The sequence below is a fragment of the Eurytemora carolleeae genome, unplaced genomic scaffold (assembly GCF_000591075.1).
Source record: "Eurytemora carolleeae unplaced genomic scaffold, Eaff_2.0 scaffold986, whole genome shotgun sequence".
Lineage (NCBI taxonomy): Eukaryota > Metazoa > Arthropoda > Copepoda > Calanoida > Temoridae > Eurytemora > Eurytemora carolleeae.
The window spans coordinates 14,963-36,506 of record NW_019397034.1 but is presented as its reverse complement, the minus strand read 5'-3'; the positions used below and the strand labels follow the sequence as shown (position 1 = coordinate 36,506).

Below are 21,544 nucleotides of genomic sequence, written 5' to 3'. Positions count from 1 at the left end.
CAAGAGATTGTCCAATATTTGTTCCATTTTAGATTCAAAAGAGCAAGAGATTGTCAATTATTTGTTCCATTCTAGATTAAAAAAGAACAAGAGATTGCTCAATATTTGTTCCATTCTAGATTAAAAAAGTGCAAGATAAAGTCCAATTTTTGTTCCATTCTAGATTGAAAGGGGGCAAGAATTGAAAAATATCATAAAATCACCGAATTTTCTAGGTTGAAGAAGGGCAAAAGATAACCGAATGTTTGCCTCATTCTAGAGCAAGAAATTGCCCAACTTACTAGCCTAAAAAGTATATGACACTGCTCAGTGTTTAATCAAGATTGAAAAAGGAATTCCTTGAAACCTGTAAGTAATATGATAAAAAATATTCAAGTTTCAAGTATAAATCAATTATCAATTTTTTCCCATCTTAAGATGGTTTGCTTTGACCATTGATCAAGACCAGTTTGGGACAGAACAAGGCTTTACTTGATTTTTTGTTAAACCAGAATTGTTTGTTTACTAATTTACAAACTCACCTGAATCACTAGAATCCTCAGAGTCATCTGTAGTATTGTTATCGTTGGTAGATTCGGCACCTAAAAATAAAACCTGGTAAATGAAAAAGTAAATCACAATCTATACATGACATTTATATATAATTTAATTATAATTATAATAAAAAATGGAAAGCCATTATCCGTAGAAATCAAATATACGCAGTAAACTTACAGGGCGCTTCGCACGTCTTTTCTAGTAACAATTTGAAGTCGCGCACTTTTTCCTTATAACAATTTTATCTTTTAACTGTTGCCCTGAAAGTGGCCATATTTTACCATTCTCAAATTTTCGTGTAAATTTAGGCAATTAAAAAAAAACTTGAAATTTCTTTTTGACAACATTGTTAAACTTTGACCATAAACCTTCCCTGGGATTATGTGAGTTACCACTAGAAATTTGGGTCCGATCGGTTCAGCCGTTTTGACGTTTATGGGATAAAAACCAACAAAGAAGCCAAATATATATAGATCCAAAAATCATAAATACTAGGTTTATATGGCGCTTTGCGGTTCAACCGTTTTCACTTTTATTTGATACAAAAAAAAAGACAAGCCAAATATAAAGATACAGAAATTATTGACAAGATATACCTGTGTCTGTATCTGTATCTACTCCTCCTCCCTGTCTGTAGGTTTTAAACATTTCCTCGTGGATCTTAGGTCCTCCAACAAACCTCTCCGCCTTAGCTTCAAGAATAGATTTCTCCAGCTCCCGACCCTTCCTTGTCTTCCGCCCTTTGTACCCTTCACGAGGAGTTTCCGGTTCATGGAACTCAAAAGTATCCGGCTCTTCCGCCTCAGTCTTTTTCTTTTTTCCATCCTCGTCCTCGCTCTCCACCCTGTCTTTGTCCTTCTTATCCGTCTTATCCTCCGTAGCTGCTTTCTTCCGTGTGAATAGAACCGCATTTCTCCGGTTGACACCCGCAACAGCTTTCCCGTTTTTTTTCTTTTCCTCTTCCTCCTCTTCTTTCTTCTCCTCCTTCTCTTCCTCTTCCTCCTCGGCTACGCTTCGTTTCCTTTTCCTTCCCTTCCCGAGAGGTTTAGTGGATTTCTTGCCTCCCTTCTCCTCTGCAGTCTCCTCTGTGTTCTTATCCTCCAAACTGATTTTGCGTCTCAGTTTACGGATTTCAGAATTCACAATCTGTATTCTCTAGAACATAGATACACCATGAAAACTAGTAACTAGCAGTGAACAAATATGTAAATGCTTTTTGTTGACAAATAATGATATTTAAAAATAACATAATAATAATAATAATAATCGCTGTCAAACCTTCAATCTAGGTTATAGGCTTAAGCATAAAAGCATAAAAGAAAAGTTTAAAATAATAACTTGAAGTCCAAAAATAGAGTATAAGAGAAGAGTATAAAAATCTAAACTTCAAAACAAAAATTTGATAGTTTTTCGTTGCTTTAGATCAGATAAAGAATTCTTTCGATGGTATATCGGTTATAAATGATATCTTATGTTATTACCTAAGTAACAGGTTATTCACCCAGCCCTTGTTTTTGAAAGCGTTGGGATGAAAAAGTTGAAAGGAAATATGATTGATTTTCCGAAATTAGAATAAAAGATATAAAAATATTTTTTTCGTTCCATGCCATTTGGCTAAACTTTTTAAAAAATTCACCGCGCACCTCCCTTTAGAAAATAATTTAAACCTTTTTCTTTGCAGCCGGGTGGTGAATCTGTTGAACCTTGTCACTACAGACCAACAACTTCTCCAGGTGTTCCTTCTTGTTCATCTTCTCCCTCCCCTCGTCGTTCAGGAAGGTGTCCACCTCCTTCATCAACTTCAAATCAGACAACTCCTCCTGATCAGAAAAGTTTTTGTAAATAAAGCAATTTCAGATTAAAGAATTGTTAAGATATTTTAGTCATGTGACAGGTTAAATTGCGTTTTTGGTTTCTATTAAAATAATAATGAAAAAAGATATTTTTAATATTTTCTATGCTTCAAAACATTTTTTCCTTTAAATTGAACTAGTTTCAAAATTATTAGATACTTATTGCAAACCGTTAAAAATCCACATTCTTCAGCTGAACGTGGAAAATTCATTTAATAAACAGTTAAAGTCATTTTTAACATGATTATGCCATGATCAGTCAAGAAGAACATCTTGTCTTTTTGAAATATTTAAAAATTTATTTAAATTTTATTTAAAAATATAGTATTCATGAAACAAAAATCATGAAAAAAACATTGTACTAGCGTTACCAAAATGTGATCTGCTTTTTTGCTAAGGTTGTAAACGATTAAATCAATACAATTGAGACGAAATTTTATTTTAATTGTTTACAATCTTTTTTCGAATTACAAGTTTAAAAGTAATTCAAAAAGAAGCTTTTTTAGTTGTTAGATTCTCTTGACTTCTATGTTTAAGTGTATCCATGCTGTTGAACAGCTTGATTTAAATCAAAATTTAAATTGAAAGTCGTCTTTATTGTATTGATACATACGCCTACCACCGTATGAAAATTTAAGGAGATTTTAATTTATAAAATAAAGCTAAAGTCTGAACATTCAACATCTATGTCAATTTAAAGATAGAAAAAAAAGTTTTCTAATACACACTTTCTCATTGAATAGTTGCGGAAAACCAGAACTATCTCTCATTGAATAGTTTCGGAAAACCATAACTATCTCTCATTGAATAGTTGCGGAAAACCAGAACTATCTCTCATTGAATAGTTTCGGAAAACCATAACTATCTCACAGTTTTCATGATTATTGAGACACACTATATCTAAATCTTATGTTTAAAAAAAAGATGTAAATACATCTGAGGAGCTGGTCTTAGTCGTAAAATGAAACCCTGACTGCAAACTTCTATGGGTAACTTTATTTTTGTATTTTTATTTTAATTCCAAACCTATTATATTCAATGAGTGCATACTCATTTTTATTTTTTGTAACATGTTTTGTCCGCTTGTTTACCAGTGTACAATTACATCATTAAGCAGTAGAAAATATGTTCTGCTGGAAAAAATTCATAAAATGCGTATTATTTTTTAAGGATATTTTTTTGGAATAAATCACCCAGGAATAGGAATTTTGTACAGGGTTTTATTTTTTAGGGACTAGCTCCTAGGACGAGTTTAACATTTATTTTTCACCTGTTCCTGTGGGTTGGAAGGATTATCTGTCCCCATCTGTCTAATCTGTTCAACTTGTCTTCTTAGCTGTCTAAATATTATATCATAAACTGCTTAATATGTTAGGACAGTTTTTTGGCTGAATTGAACTTTTAAGGCAAACATTTAAAATTTTTAAGGAAAATTACGAGATTTTGAGGACAAGTATGCCTATACAATTACAGCTGATCAAATGGCAGAACCAAATTGGCTGAAATATTTTATATATATAGATATTATATATACAAAAAGAGAAGAGCTTTATTTAAAAGATGAAGTGATCTTCGTAATAAGCGATACATATTTTCCATAATGGAGAAATCTTTGTTTTTCATAATATTTGGTCATGGCATTTTATATACTCCCCCCACCCCCAGTCCCCGCCCCCTTAATTACTCTACTCCTTGAAATCCAATCCTTGTAACTAGCAAAACTGATAAAACTATCAAAATACAAATCATATTTTCTCCAGCATTTTTTATTTGTAATAAAAAAGTTAACATTTTAACATGAACAAACTGGAACGAATATTTCTCAAGAGAGAGCCTGGGGGAAGGTTTTCCAAAAACATTAATTTAGTTATTACTATCTCGCACTCACCGAAAGAGTCGTATTTGAAGTCTGCAACCTTTTTCCTCATTGTAGAGAAGTCCATTGGTTTCTTGATGAGGTCTAGGTAATCAGGGACCTCTGCTGGGTCAACTGGGTCCCTACACATATGTTAAATTGACCCAGAGCCACCGAGCTTTCAATAATTATTTAAAGGGACTGTAAAGGAAAAATGAAAGGGTGTAAAGGCTGAAACCTGAGAATCTTAGAAGTTGAACGATACCTTTAAGACATCTATCTGACGTTCCTGTCTCGATAAAATTGACATAAAACTGTGTCAAAATTATACCAAAACGTATATATGTAAGATATACGTCCGTATCACATGACCAGAATTCCTTGTAATGGCAGTGCAGTTGATTGGTCACGTGATACAGACGGAGACACGTGACAATAATACTGCACTGCTATCGGTTAGAGTTCTGGTAACATGTTCCGGAGGCATAAATAATATTATCAATTATATCTATTAAAAATGAAAAATTATTGAATTCAAATAATAATAGGAGAAAACTTGAGTTTCTCAGGCTCCTCTGGGATAGCGTTGATTTCAGAATGGTTGCGTATTTTTTTAATATGATCTGTTTAATACTACGAATCTTATACGTTTTGGTATAATTTTGACACAGTTTTATATCAATTTCTCGAGACAGGAACATCAATAAACTCCTGAGATTCTCAAGTTTCAGCCTATACCCATTTCAATCTATTTTATAAGATAAAAAATTTCGATTTCTTTGACGTGAGTGCGCTAAAAGCAATTATGAATTAACGCATGCAGTGCTTAGAATACGTTAAATGTGTATGGGGATTGGGGATCCAGACCCTGAAAAAATGGATCCAGATCCAGGTAATAAACATTTCTCTAAGATTTACTGATCTTTAAAAAAAAAAGAATTTTCAAATATTTTTTTGGCAACTTTTCATGGTATTACTTGATAAACCATTTATAAATAATAAGTTTTTAATACTCTTTTTTTCAATAGTTCTTATTTAGGCTTGTAAAAAAAATGAATGAAAGTTACCCGAATATATCCTGTGTATCCTGTTCTTGTAGAATATCTATTATCCGACCCAGGAAGTAGTTGAACGGATCCAATTCTTAAAAAACATGGAAATATGAAAATTAGAAAAACATGGAAATATGAAAATTTGAAAATTAGAAAACATGGAAATATGAAAGTTAGAAAACATGGAAATATGAAAATTAGAAAAACATGGAAATATGAAAATTAGAAAACGTAGAAATATGAAAATTGGAAAAACATGGAAATATGAAAATTAGAAAATTAGAAAACATGGAAATATGAAAGTTAGAAGACATGGAAATATGAAAATTAGAAAAACATGGAAATATGAAAATTAGAAAGCGTAGAAATATGAAAATTGGAAAAACATGGAAATATGAAAATTAGAAAAACATGGAAATATGAAAATTAGAAAATTAGAAAACATGGAAATATGAAAGTTAGAAAACATGGAAATATGAAAATTAGAAAAACATGGAAATATGAAAATTACAAATCTTCTTAGAATTACATAATTTTCTCTTCGTTGTAATTAAAGAGTTTGTTAATAAACTTATTTCAAAATTACCTAAAACTTTGATATCAGCATCAAGAAGAACACCTTCCCGTTTTCTTTGCTCTCTCTTTCTTATTAGTTCACAAAGTAATCTAACTCTTTCAAGATCCTAAACATACTCAATAGTCAGATTCACAACTTTATTGTTGAAAGATTTATATAATTAAAAACGAAAAAGAAAACATCAATTTTTTCTTGCTTTCATGATGAAAAGGTTAAATTTGCAAGTTTCCTGTCTCGTCTCTGCTGCATAAAACCACAATCTTTTAGATAGAGACCCTGGAATCGAAAATTTTGAACTATTTCAGAGATGAAAACAGGAATATCTCAATTAATTTTTCTCAAAAATAGGTTTAATGGGTTCCGTTGTAATTCAGACATATAAGTCTTGAAATGTTCACTACAAATTTCGTGGAGAGTCCCTTTAGATTCGAAATATTAATTTTCCGCGAACACTGCCTTTAAATAAATCAAAACCATTGTTAACCTGTCTTAATCTTCTCATCTTCCTTCTCTCATCCGTCATCTTCTTGAAATCTTCCGCCGCCTTCTCCGCTATCGTCAACACGGTCTTTTCCACCTTTTCAGCCTTCTCAGTTTTATCACCCTTTCCCGTCTTCTCCGTCTCATTCTCTTCCTTCACCTTCTTCTTTTCCTTCTTCTAAAAATATAAAAATAGTAAACTTGTTCTCCAGAGGGCATCGTTTTCTGTAGGTAATTTTTTTGTGAAAACAATATTTACCTCTCTTCCCCATTTTCCAAACAAATCCATCTCACTATATATCTTATTTTAGAAAATTTTGTCAAATATACGCGTTTACTCTTATAAACACAAAGAATTTGCCACACCCAACATCAAAGACCATGTAAAGGCGGCCCCAAATACCAAAGACCATGTAAAGGCGGCCCCAAATACCAAAGACCATGTAAAGGCGGCCCCAAATACCAAAGACCATGTAAAGGCGGCCCCAAATACCAAGGACCATGTAAAGGCGGCCCCAAATACCAAAGACCATGTAAACCGTAAAGTCGGCTCCAAATAAAGTGAACGTAGAATCTGCCACAAACATTAAATTGAATTCTTACACCTGCCACAAAATCTTAGATGAACCACAGATTTAAAGGGACTCTGCTCGCGTAATAATTTGAGACCTACTACTGAACTGTGCTTGCGTAATGATTAAAGACCTACTACTGAACTGTGCTTGCGTAATAATTAATTAGAGACCTACTACTGAACTGTGCTCGCGTAATAATTAGAGACCTACTACTGAACTGTGCTCGCGTAATAATTAGAGACCTACTACTGAACTGTGCTTGCGTAATAATTAGAGACCTACTACTGAACTGTGCTCGAGTAATAATTAGAGACCTACTACAGAACTGTGCTCGCGTAATAATTAGAGACCTACTACTGAACTGTGCTCGCGTAATAATTAGAAACCTACTACTGAACTGTGCTCGCGTAATAATTAGAGACCTACTACTGAACTGTGCTTGCGTAATAATTAGAGACCTACTACTGAACTGTGCAAGTGTTACAACTGATAAATCTCAAGAATGATCTGAGATTGGAAATTTTGAGCGGAACGCTTGATCTCGAAATCCAATGTGGGCACTTATAAATTTTAGGATCAATCCCTCAGTTAGTTATCCCCGCAAGGTATGACCACGGAATATCGAAGATTAATCCATAGATCAGCAGAATATGCATATCTATGCTTGAAACTGAGATTTACAACACAGTTCTGACTTCAGATCATTAATAAAAAATATAAACAATATCCCTAGAGGCATTTTCTGATTTAATGAAGAGAATTCCTTTTTTATTTACTGGCTCTTAATGCAGTATTTTCTGCCTTTTTTAAAGAAAAGTACATAACTTATGAAAAGTACTATACAGTACTATACTAGTAACTCAACCTTTGAAGTTCAATTCCTCATCGGTCCGTAGACGGTATATTACTATACATTTACATCCGAATAAAGAAACTGGAAATTAACGTTTCATTCTCTGATTTTGTTCGCTTTCATTATTTAATGCTCCTTCTCTTCTCCTCTTTTAAAAAATTTATATTCATTGATAATCTTGTCTCCTTAAATGTTTTAACAATTTAACATTTCTTTAGTTTATTAATTATTCCTCACTTATAGAATATTCCGAATGATTCCCTTTAGCCTACCTTTTTCTCCTTCCTAACAGGAGACAATTGTTCGTTTTCTGATTCTAACTCCTTAATCCGGTCTCCTCGCTGTGATTGAGAATTCTTTTGTGGAGTCTCGATCATATTCTTCTCACACTGATCAAACAAGAATATAAAAACTTGGAGAAATGTCAGATTGAAGGAGTTAAACGTAACCCTGAAGTAAGTTGCAACAACTAAGATAAAGAATGAAGGTCTACATTTTTTTAAAACTTTTTTATCCAAACTTTCAACGGACGTCTTTTAAACCTCTGATTTCACAAATAATGCTAATGTTGTTTTAGTCAGATAATTTCTTGAAAAAATCTCAGAACGTTTAACATCCCCCCCCCCCCCTCCTGTTTCAGAAGAAGGAACACAAATAATTGTTTAGAAATTAGAAATCCTCATGATGATGGAATGGATCCTAAGCACTTTTGTATATTCTTTCCTTAGCAAACTGTAGCCGTCTGATAAGAGGAACTCCATTTCTAGTTTGACGCTTGAGTGTCCAGTACGCCATTAACCGTTGAATAAACTGGTTTTTCTGCAGTACGTTTACAAATCAGAAACGGTAGTACACTTAAATTAAAGTATGGGGGTTTGGGAAGTGTACTACATGAATAATGAATAATGTGGTTTGATAGAATTATCTTAACCCTAGCACGATTGTGGTATTTACTAAATAACTTAAAGATGGCTGACATATAACACTAAAACTTCTTCACTTTTTCAACTTTAACTTTGTGTCATATGTTAATATTTGTCAAAAGTAAAAATAACTATTTTTGAACTTTTTTCCGACGTACCTTTTGAACTGCTTAAAAATCCCCCCTTGCACCCTAACCATTAAAGAAAGCGGTCTAATTTTTTAATGAGCAGGCCTGGAAATGTTGGTCTAGGAACATGTATTACACAACCTTATCTCAAAGAGAAAATCGAGGGGGGGGGGGTTGGAAACCCCTCCCCCCCTAATCCAAACTTTATTACAGAAAAATAGCTCAATAGGGATAGGGTTAGTAAATATTGATTAACTTGTAACTTTAGAACTCTATTAATTTAATAAAAGCCCATTTTTAATTCTTTGAAATCCGGCTAAAGCTTCTAATCCGGTCAATTAGGTTGATATAAGTGTGGTTTCAGAGAGTAAATAGAGAATTAAACTACTTCTCTTGTGCGTTGATTACAGTTTAAGAGAAATGATTCAACTTAGTCTACGTAGTTCGACTACTTTCTTCTATATTTCATTGAATTTGGTAATCCTCGGAGTGAGAGTCGAGACCCAATTTTATTTAAATAATAAAACTCTGAATTCTGATTTGAAAATATTCCTTCTGAATATCTACTAGGGAAGCTATTTTCTGAACCTTATCCCAGGGGCACTGAGGACTGAAGTTCATTAATCCTCTGAATCAAAATCAAAGTCGACAAAAGAACAAAATTAATAAACAATACAAAGAATTTTTTTTTTTTTAATTAATATTTTTATCGCCAAACAACACGTTTATATGAACAAAAAAACTAAAAATTTCTAAAAATCTGAAGGAGCAATATGGACTTTCAAACTCAATTTAGACATTTGAGATACAAATTTTTAAAAAGTGATCTTTGTTGATTTTTTTCCTGAATAAAATTGGAAGAGGATGATCATCAACTGATTTCTTTGGAGATTTTTTATTCTTAGATGTTACTATACCAAGGGCTGCAACATCATCCAACCTTAAATTTATAAAAAATTATTATGATTATGTTTATGAAAATAATAATAATAATAGTAATAATAATAATAACAGTGATAATAACAGTGATAATAACAGTGACAGTGACAGTGACAGTGACAGTGACAGTGACACTAATAACACTAATAACACTAATAACACTAATAACACTAATAACACTAATAACACTAATAACACTAATAACACTAATAACACTAATAACACTAATAACACTAATAACACTAATAACACTAATAACACTAATAACACTAATAACACTAATAACACTAATAACACTAATAACACTAATAACACTAATAACACTAATAACACTAATAACACTAATAACACTAATAACACTAATAACACTAATAACACTAATAACACTAATAACACTAATAACACTAATAACACTAATAACACTAATAACACTAATAACACTAATAACACTAATAACACTAATAACACTAATAACACTAATAACACTAATAACACTAATAACACTAATAACACTAATAACACTAATAACACTAATAACACTAATAACACTAATAACACTAATAACACTAATAACACTAATAACACTAATAACACTAATAACACTAATAACACTAATAACACTAATAACACTAATAACACTAATAACACTAATAACACTAATAACACTAATAACACTAATAACACTAATAACACTAATAACACTAATAACACTAATAACACTAATAACACTAATAACACTAATAACACTAATAACACTAATAACACTAATAACACTAATAACACTAATAACACTAATAACACTAATAACACTAATAACACTAATAACACTAATAACACTAATAACACTAATAACACTAATAACACTAATAACACTAATAACACTAATAACACTAATAACACTAATAACNAAGTGTAAAAATTCTGAATAATAATAATTTAAAAAAGATTTACAGAATTTTACATAAATTATGTATAAACATACAATTGTACAGTGAACACATACCTTGGTTTTGCATCACTATCTGCCGGGGTGTGCTGTTCACAGAATGCACTTTTACGAACTGTTATGCTTGTACCTCCTGGACCAGACTCATGTACAGTCTCCATCTAAACATAATGAAGTAGTAATCCCTGTATGTATATCTGTTTATTTGTTTGTTCGAATGACCGATCATAACTCATGAACCTCTTGACTGACATGCCTCAAATATTGATTGTTAAGCTCAATGAAACTACGGAAATGTTCTTGGCCAGGTTAACAATTCTATATTAAGTGAATTGACTTTTAGAGAGAGTTTATTTTCCGGGCAAAGCTGGGTTCTTTTATCATTGCAAAACAATAATAAATAAAAAAATCAAGCAAAAGAAACCAGCTCAAATTGGAAAAAATTTCGTGGAATGGATTACAGAAGTGTTTTTGAAAAATGCTGATGCTATGTTTTTGCTAAGAAGGATAAGGGGAGAAGATCATGAGCATTTCCTTTTACTACATAAAAATTACCTTCATATGTAGACCTGTCAGTAACCCGCAGGTGACATGAAATATTACCTTCATATGTAGACCTGCCAGTAACCCGCAGGTGACATGAAATATTACCTTTATATGTAGACCTGCCAGTAACCCGCAGGTGACATGAAATATTACCTTCATATGTAGACCTGCCAGTAACCCGCAGGTGACATGAAATATTACCTTCATATGTAGACCTGTCAGTAACCCGTAGGTGACATGAAATATTACCTTCATATGTAGACCTGCCAGTAACCCGCAGGTGACATGAAATATTACCTTCATATGTAGACCTGCCAGTAAACCGCAGGTGACATGAAAGGCAGCAAAACATGAATTCTTATGACACTGTATACAAGCTCCTACAGTTCCTTTCGGTCTACACACACGACAGGGTAGCTTCCATCTGTAATAATCATCAAAATATGATAAATCTATTGAGGAAAAAATTGAATAATGGAAATTGTTAAACGAGATGAAATAGATGAAATAATCTTGATGTAAAGAATGCATCAAGATTTGTTAATCGAGTTTTAGAATTCCATTATTACATATTATATCATTTTGTGAGGTTCCATGAGCACATACCCAAGGAAATATCTTTAAAAAACTCCTGGTGAAATATGACTATTACAGTTATTATATAAATAAATAAATACCTAACCTGAGGGTATATTTGCTATACTATCAATAGGTTCAAGGTATACAGTATTATATAAATAGATAAATACCTAGCTGAGAGTATATTTGCTATACTATCAATAGGTTCAAGGAATACAGTGTTACATGAATAGTATAAATACATAGCTGAGGGTATATTTGCTATACTATCAATAGGTTCAAGGAATACAGTATTATATAAATAGATAAATACCTAGCTGAGGGTATATTTGCTGTACTATCAATAGGTCTAAGGAATACAATGTTATATAAATAGATAAATACCTAGCTGAGGGTATATTTGCTGTACTATCAATAGGTCTAAGGAATACAATGTTATATAAATAGATAAATACCTAGCTGAGGGTATATTTGCTATACTATCAATAGGTTCAAGGAATACAGTGTTAGCAAATCTAACTTCAGGAATCCATAGAGCGCACACTACATGAGCCCACCGTCCATCGTCCGTCTGTTTGAAGGCTCCACCCTGCAAATAAATGTAGTTAAACTGAGCTCAAAAATTAAATATTAGTAATATGTTAGTTAGTCTGTTTGTTTTTAGTAAGTTCGATAGGAACATGGGAACCGATTTGCCTCAAATTTTGATTGGGGAACTCGTTCTAACCATGGAAATGTTTTTGTCTTGGTTAAAATAATCTTAGTTTAGTGAGTTGACTAGCAAAGAAAAGGTTTAGTTTCCACGCAAAGCTCGACTCCCAACCAACTAGCAAGTATAAAAAATAAAGCTGTTCATAAACGGTGCACTTTTATTATATCAAGTCGGTCATCCCCAAAATAGTCTATGTAATGCACGTTTTTAAATTTTGCACACAGCTAGCAGATTCTATGAGAACGTTAAATACAGAATCAGAATTATGTGACCTGCACACTGGTTTAAAATTCGGTGATGGTGATGGACCAAACCTCTGTAGAGTAAAAAAGTAGATGTTAGTTCCACATTTATTGAAAATATATTTCGGTCTGGGTTGAACCTCGTCAGTTCTTGAGATTGTTTCTTAACAAAACTTCAAGCAAAATTACATATGCGTTCATCAGCTATAAATTTTCATTAAGATATCATGCTGATTTAACGCCATTTTTACTGTTTAAAAATAGATTACATTTTTTATAAAAAGTTTTTGTTAACAATAATTGTATATGCTTATAAATTATAATTGTATTTGTAAAACAAAGTTTTCAGTTTTCATAAAGAAACTTTAGATATTCCCTGAAATGCATAATGTATTAAATGATTTGCAAAGTTTCATTTTTTTGTGTTCTATTCTTGTTAGAACCACTGCTTTTATTATTAACAATTTTTTAAAACAAAATTGTGAACACGACATTTGTATGATTTGTATAATTTTAAAATTTTGCTTGAAAAACGCGAAAAAGTTCACCAAGGTACACAGAAAACCAAATATAAAAGATGCGGCTCCAAAAATAATTGAAGGATAAAAAACATTCCCGCAATTTATCTCAAAACCGTCAATTTAAAAGTCCAAGCTGTGGATATAGAGCTTCGTCGATGTAGCTTTGCGCTATCCAAACCAGTCTGTGTTTATAAATTCCAAACCACAGTTTAAATAAACGAAGGACAAAACTTTTGTGTTAGATATCAATCTTAGCCTAGAATTCTTAGGCTGAATCCTACCTTATTTGGACATAAGCAGCACTCCACACTACAACTTGGAGACTGCAGGCATCTTCGACACAACCATTGTCCTTCAGGTATATAGGGAACTCCGTAGCATTCCTAGACAATATATATAGATTTCATTTAGAATTTAGCGTCAAATCAAATCAAGTGTAAAAATTCTGAATATAAATAAAAGGTTATCAGGAGATTGTTGCGTTTTCACTGATTTATATTCACAACTTAGCATTCTTAGACATTATATATATCCAGTATAATTCCTAGACATAATCTATAAATATACTTTGCTTGTTTGTCTGTTTGTATCCAATAAACGTCAAAACGGCCGAACCGATCGGGCACAAAGTTTTTGTGGGACCTCTTGTGACCACATGGAAGGTTTATGGATGATTGAATTTTTAAAAAATACTCCTAACAAAATTCGATTTTTGAAAGTTTTGAAAATCCGCGATATTTTTATTTGTTTTTGTTTTACCATGTATTGTATACAAAGAGAATATGTTCACAATTGAAATAGAAGATGGGCGCGAAGCGCCCTCAAAGCCTAGTTTATAATATATATTCCTAGACAAAATTATCCTAACTATCCTACAGGGGTATACAATTTCTTGAAAATTATTCCACCTGAAGTGTTTTCATTCCCAGATGTAAGGTATGTTTTTTAGGGAAAATAAATGAATTCTTGGGTGAATGAAAAAGGATGTAGAACACTTTAAATTTTTTTTCTCTCCCAAGCATCAAAATCTACACCCCTACTGTTATTCTAACCTGGTGTACGGCGAGATTACACAGATCACAGAATAGAATAACATTTGTATTTGTTGCCTCCCCATCCATACAAACACAGCAGATAGCGTCCTCATCAACAGGAGCCGTGTAGTTCTGGGAACCTCCTGAGGACGCAACCTTGAAAAAGGATAGATACACAAGTATTCTTACAGGGATTCTGAACACAGTTAATACTAAATCCTGGAACAGTAAGGGGCATAAGGAAATGGAATCAGAAAGAGACCACACAACATAAACATTTCAATATTTTCAGAAAAGAAAAAATCTTTTATCCGACAATTTTTTTCCATTTATAACTTCGTTAAAATACCTACATACAACAAACTCTTCGGAAAAATCTCATGGGGGAGCGAATACCATCGAAAGGTTACCCAATCATTTTTAATTCGAAAAAAAGCACTGTGCTGTAGAAAGTCTCATGCATCTTTCTAGAAAAGCTGTAGTCTGCAAACTTGGTTTCAGTTTCAGAAAGAACTACGGTGGACTAAGCCAGTAGGGTCGGTCAAATAGACCTAGGATTAGGCCGTGTACTGTAAAAAGTCTGAACGCGCCATGGGAGTTGTCATAGTTAGCCCTCGCACGGGACTATGCCAAGAAAATTGACCCCTGTCGTATGTTAGTCTGGTTAGGGCGACGTACTGTACCATAGGATCGGGTCAGTACACGCAGTTATCTGGCAGGCCAGTACAAACTGGGTAGGTCCTGTTCGAATTCAAATTTACTACGGGGATAGAGTGGAACAGTTTGTATCAGTTATGTTTTCATCTTTTTAATGATTATTTTGAATTTTAATGCAAATAACATTATTGCACTGATAAAACTTTTTTTTCTTTATATGGCACTTGATCTAATTTTGCAAGGGTGACATTTCTAATCTTCAAAATGTGCAAAATACAATTTGTTCTAATAATTTTCATGAAAACTTCGAAATTTATATTTCAATTTTTGAAGACTTAAAGCTTACCTGAAAATAGGATTCCTTCTCTAGTCGATCCATCAGGAGTTCAAACTGATCCTCACTTATACCAACAAGATTATCCTCTAAATATACCAGATTATCCTCTAAATATACGAGATTATCCTCTAAATATACGAGATTATCCTCTAAATATACCAGATTATCCTCATAATATACCAGATTATCCTCTAAATATACCAGATTATCCTCTACATATAACAGACTATAATCTAAATATACCAGATTATCCTCTAAATATACCAGATTATCCACTAAATATACCAGATTATCCTCTAAATATACCAGATGATCCTCTTATATACCAGATTATCCTCGAAATATACCAGATTATCCTCTACATATAACAGACTATCACCTAAATATACCAGATTTTCCTCTAAATATGCCAGATTATCCACTAAATATACCAGATTATCATCTAATAATATACCAGATTATCCTCTTATAGTTCAGATTATCCTCTATATATACCAGATTATCCTAAAAAATACCAGATTATCCTCTACATATAACAGACTATCCTCAAAATATACCAGATTATCCTCAAAATATACCAGATTATTCACTAAATATACCAGGTTATCCTCTAAATATGCCAGATTATCTTCTAATATACCAGATTATCCTCTAAATATACCAGATTATCCTCTAATATACCAGATTATCCTCGTAAATATACCAAATTATCCACTAAAAATACCAGATTATCCTCTACATATAACAGACTATCCTCTAAATATACCAGAATATCCTCTAAATATACCAGATTACCCTGTCATATACCAGATTAGCCACAAACATAAAAGATTATCTCATAATATACCAGATTATCCTCTAAACAAATCAGATTATCCTCTACATATACCAGATTATCCTCTCAATATTCCAGATTATTAATATACCAGATCTTCCTCCAAATATTCCAGATTATCCTCTTATATACTAAGTTCTCCTATTGAAAGTATCTAAAGCTCAGATAAGGGCTCCTATAACCACCTCCACAGAAAGCTCCTGCATCAACCGAACAAATTCCACGCTTTTATCTTATTTTATTTCATCAAATATAATCGATTTAATTATTATTCCTTGATCACCTTTTCTTCGTGTATTCATAAGTTTTAGCCAGGCAACATCTTCTTCATCCATATCATACTCAACCTCCTGATAAACATGAGTTAGTTTAAAGGATAATCAGTTCTATTTTAATTACCTAAACCGCTTCATGCCCTTAGTTATAACCATTGGCTGAGCAAAATTTATTAAGATACCCTTTTTTATTTTACAGAACATTTATAGTTTCCAATTACGATTTCCCTTTCACTCTGATATATGCAGCAGAGACAAAGAAGGAATTTTTCAGAAATTAACAATTTTCAAGATAAAAAAGGCAATATCTTTCTCATTATTGGTCTAAGGCAGATAGGACTAGGCAATATTCCATTAGCAGACCAGTTTTTGAAAATTAACGGAATATTCCGTCAACAAACAGAAAATTAACGGAATATTCCATCAACAAACAGAAAATTAACGGAATATTCCGCCAACAAACAGGATATTAACGAAATATTCCGTCAACAAACAGAAAATTAACGGAATATTCCATCAACAAACAGGATATTAACGAAATATTCCGTCAAAAAACAAACAAATTAACGGAATATTCCGCCAACAAACAGAAAATTAACGGAACATTCCATCAACAAACAGAAAATTAATGGAGTATTCCGTCAACAAACAGAAAATTAACGGAATATTCCGCCAACAAACAGGATATTAACGGAGCATTCCGTCAACAAACAGCAAAATCCGTTAATTCTGAAAATGAACGAACGAAAATAACTGTTTTGAAGACAAAAGTACAAACTGAGGTTTTTCAAAATAACGACAATTTTTTTCTGCTTAAAATTGCATGAAAGTTAATAACAGATAATTCTTAAAAATGTGTTTTTTTATGTTTTACAATGTTTTTTACCCCTATTATAGTAATTCTTTCAGTTTTGATGAAAAGTTACGACAAAAAATGCCATTTTCAATAATAATTGTCAATCGATGGAAAAACATCTTTATTAGCAAATATTCCCACCATCTACCTTGTCTAGTTCCTCTAGAGTTTTCTCCTCGAACTTGAAATATTTCTCCGGCATAGAATCCGCAGGTTTAAGAGCGTAGTTGGAAATCTCGCGATACTGGGCTTCAGGCAGTTTCAACATCTACAGGAATATGAGTAAAAATGTGAAGCCTCCGCCCCCCCCCTCCAGTAAATCAGACATGCCTTGCTTTAGATTTACTTTAAATCACGTGTACAGTCCCTTTAGGTGTCCTAATAATATTGCGTTACCTTTTTATCTATTGGCTGAATATCTTTGTTTTCATCTTTATCCATCGTCTTCTCAAGATTACGTGGCATCAGATTAGGATTCTGAAATATTTAGATTTTCATTTAACAATCAATTAATTTATTGTTCATCATGAATCCGCCAGGCAATCTCTTGTCCAGAGGAAATCGTTCCAAACCATGATTTTGACCAGACCTGAAACTGAGTTAGGTTTGGAACTTTCGTTCCATATTTTCATTATTATTAACGGACATCATTCGGTGAAAAAGGGATCAGCGCTCCTAGCCGCCGAAACGTATCCATGGGCACCGCAGTCTACGGTTCCCTAGGGAGAAAACTTACAACAGGCGGGCTGCCTGATGCAGGTCCATTTCTAGAAACTCCTTAGATACCAAGCAGTCTGCCCGAAGCAAAAATCATAAATCAACCATAGTCGACCACTTCTCATAAATCAACCATTGATTATCAACGGGATCCTCAACAAAACATAGGCAACCACTGCTCATAAATCAACCATTATCTACGGAATCCTAACAAAACATAGGCAACCACTTCTCATAAATCAACCATTGATTATCAACGGGATCCTCATCAAAACATAGGCAACTACTTCTCATAAATCAACCACTTATTATCAACGCTTAACAAACAATAACAGTGACTTCTAATAAGTCAATAACTAGTCAGTTATCCGATATTGGCCAACACTACGCAATATCTTCTTATAAATCAACTTATCACCAACCTTATTTCAACAACCACTTCTCATAGTTCATATTTCACCTACATATCATTTACCATTCATGATCAACCCAAAACTCAACCACTAATCATAAACCAATCTCTCAATCTTCAAAGAAACATTAAACTTTATAATCCCAGAATAACAATATTAAACCCAGATAAGGGAGGAATCAACTCAACAGCGACTCTAATTGATCAATTAATCAATCAATCAATCACAGTTATAGTCAACTTATCAATCATTGACCCATTCAGTAAGAACAAACAGGAACCATTAAGCAAATCTGTTAATCAGTAAAAAACAAAACAATTTCTCACACGTGACATTCCATTTTTGTACATCGATCAATACATCGATCAATCAATCAATCAATCAATCAATCAATCAATCAATTCAACCAACCAACCAACCAACCAACCAACCAACCAACAAACCAATCAAAAAGCCGCTAACAGGACCAACCAATCAAAAATTCGACCAACCGGACCACCCAATCAAAATTTCGACCAACCAATAAAAAAGCCGATCCAACGGACCAACCAATAAAAAAGCCGAATCAACGGACCAACCGGACCAAAAAATCAAAAAGCCGATCCAACAGACCAACCAATCAAAAAGCCGACCCAACGGCCCAACCCATCAAAAAGCCGACCAACCGGACCAACCAATCAAAAAGCCGACCAACCGGACCAACCAATCAAAAAAGCCGACCACCCAGACCAACCAATCAAAAAGCCGACCAACCGGACCAACCAATCAAAAAGCCGACCAACCCATCAAAAAGCCGACCAACCCATCAAAAAGCCGACCAACTCATCAAAAGCCGACCAACCAACAAAATCTATTGAAAATACCTTTGGTGTTGAAAATCTGGGAGCTTTTCCTCGTTTTTTATGCGAGTTCTTGTTACTGACTGGGGTACTCGCAACTTCTTCTTCTTTTTTAACCTAAAAATAGTTTTATTAAGAATTTGGTCATTATATAAATTCCAAATATTAGAGTTGCAGTCTACGTACTTCAAATTAAAAACTAGATTAAAAGAGTATGCAGTACATGGATATAGTTTTGGGAAATTCCATTGAACCATATCTAGAATAAAACTAGATATTAGACTTGACTAAACTACTTGTAATTTAAAGTCAGTCTCTAAATAAGACTAGGTATCTATACGAATAAGATTTGAAAAATGAGGAGGTAGATTAATCTGTAAGATGTAAGAATGTAGCGCTCTTGGAATCTAATTTGTTGATCTAAATATTTAATCTCGAGACTAACATAATCTCGAGATTCTGTTAGTCTCGAGATTAGCCAAAACAGAGGATTAAGCATTAATCCTGATATCCACCATTCTAAAGTTCCCAGCTCAGCAACAATTAATCAAAAACCTTTTAAATGCATAATGAAACACTTGACTTGACCTAAATAAGTTAATGATAAAATATTAATTTAATATTCTGCCATTTTTAAGGCTTTCTCAACCATTTAAACTATTTTTTTAACAGTTTTTGTTTACTAAATAATGTATATTACATATCAATCCTGCTTTATAGATAAAAAATACATTATAAACATATAAAAAACTACAAACAATTAATTATGAAACTGTGAAAATTTATACACCCACCATTTTCTCCTTCATATCAGGGGGTAAACTAGCCTCGTAGTCCTCCTGTAAGGATTATACAGTTCATTTACAGATAAATAATGATTTTACGCAGTTTTTAGGATATATTGGCTCCCTGGATCCGAATCAGAACCTTAAAGTCAACTCATCGGAGATTATTATAACTTTCCTGGGACCAAATCTAATGAAAAGGAGAAGTAGTTTAACTACGTTCACAAAATTGAGCCACAACTCTCCTGCTTGACCAGCCACACACGCTTTCTGGTTGACCCGGCAGTCCATGGTTCAGCTAATTCTTTCTATTCATTAAATCTGGTCCCTGGTCTCTACATGGTAAATCATGCGATCAGCTTAAAAATTATCGAAGAACAAAAACATGCGCCATTTATTTCTAGATTAGTAAAACTGTAGAAATCCATATATTATAAAAAGCTCTTTGCTCATATATAATGTATATATATATATATGTTAGCTATAACTGGCAAAACGGCTGGCCCCAATTGGCTAAAAAAAATTTTTGGGGGGGGAACCCATGGGTAGCAGGAGGTACCTAACGTATGCTAAAACACATATTTTTTTATTCAAAAATCTAAATTTTTATTCCACGGGCAACGCCGGGTGCTTAAGCTAGTATTCTATAAGGATTAAGATGATAATCCGGATCCATATTCCACAGGACGGATCCAGGATTCACAGCAAAATGGAATGGATCCTTAGCACTAGTTTTAAGTCACATCAATAATAATCAAAAAATAATAACTCAACAAGAAAGCCAAGAAGGATTTCTGTAACTTTAAAAGAGATGTATGCTGATAAAACTTTTTAATCTTTTCTCATCTGAAATAGTCTTGAAAAAAAAGCTGCGTAAGGCCCATTTTATAACCATCTAAAAACATCTATTTATAGAGGTTTATTTTCTGTAAAAAACGCGGTTTTTAAAAAGCTGCGTAAGATCTATTTATGTAGACACGTTGCAGAATAAAAAGAAAAGCTGCGTAAGATTTACTTCATGTAAAAACAATGCAAACAAAAAAACTCTATCTAATGTAAAAACGGGGTTTAAAACCAAGTTGGAGCTGCCTAAGATCTGTTTTATGTAAAAACGGGTTTTAAAACCAAGTTGGAGCTGCCTAAGATCTATTTTATGTAAAAACGGGTTTTAAACCAAGTTGGAGCTGCCTAAGATCTATTTTATGTAAAAACGGGTTTTAAAACCAAGTTGGAGCTGCCTAAGGTCTATTTTATGTAAAAACGGGGTTTAAAAACAAGTTGGAGCTGCCTAAGATCTATTTTATGTAAACCGGGTTTCAAAACCAAGTTGGAGCTACCTAAGATCTATTTTATGTAAAAACTGGTTTTAAAAACAAGTTGGTGCTGCCCAAGATCTATTTTATGTAAAAACGGGTTTCAAAAACAAGCTGGAGCTGACTAAGATCTATTTAATGTAAAAACAGATTTCGAAACCAAGT

At 33.0% G+C, this 21,544-nt stretch overlaps 1 protein-coding gene across 1 annotated transcript in view; it reads right to left on the bottom strand.

Moving 5' to 3' along the window:
* The window catches only part of LOC111711296 (bromodomain-containing protein 1-like), a 29,807-nt gene that overhangs the window by 4,006 nt on the left and 4,257 nt on the right, over positions 1–21,544 (bottom strand). The window contains exons 6-28 of the mRNA XM_023485620.1: positions 20,076–20,120; positions 19,306–19,398; positions 17,709–17,789; positions 17,461–17,580; positions 16,465–16,531; positions 15,356–15,432; positions 14,371–14,508; positions 13,600–13,701; positions 12,299–12,432; positions 11,562–11,688; positions 10,776–10,879; positions 9,678–9,773; positions 9,386–9,461; positions 8,506–8,601; positions 8,055–8,171; positions 6,359–6,532; positions 5,884–5,980; positions 5,313–5,388; positions 4,177–4,388; positions 3,661–3,752; positions 2,205–2,357; positions 1,134–1,692; positions 522–581 (exon numbers count right to left, since the gene is read on the bottom strand). Coding sequence (XP_023341388.1) covers positions 522–581; positions 1,134–1,692; positions 2,205–2,357; positions 3,661–3,752; positions 4,177–4,388; positions 5,313–5,388; positions 5,884–5,980; positions 6,359–6,532; positions 8,055–8,171; positions 8,506–8,601; positions 9,386–9,461; positions 9,678–9,773; positions 10,776–10,879; positions 11,562–11,688; positions 12,299–12,432; positions 13,600–13,701; positions 14,371–14,508; positions 15,356–15,432; positions 16,465–16,531; positions 17,461–17,580; positions 17,709–17,789; positions 19,306–19,398; positions 20,076–20,120 — 2,896 coding nt within the window. The remainder of the gene's footprint in view (positions 1–521; positions 582–1,133; positions 1,693–2,204; positions 2,358–3,660; positions 3,753–4,176; positions 4,389–5,312; positions 5,389–5,883; positions 5,981–6,358; positions 6,533–8,054; positions 8,172–8,505; positions 8,602–9,385; positions 9,462–9,677; positions 9,774–10,775; positions 10,880–11,561; positions 11,689–12,298; positions 12,433–13,599; positions 13,702–14,370; positions 14,509–15,355; positions 15,433–16,464; positions 16,532–17,460; positions 17,581–17,708; positions 17,790–19,305; positions 19,399–20,075; positions 20,121–21,544) is intronic.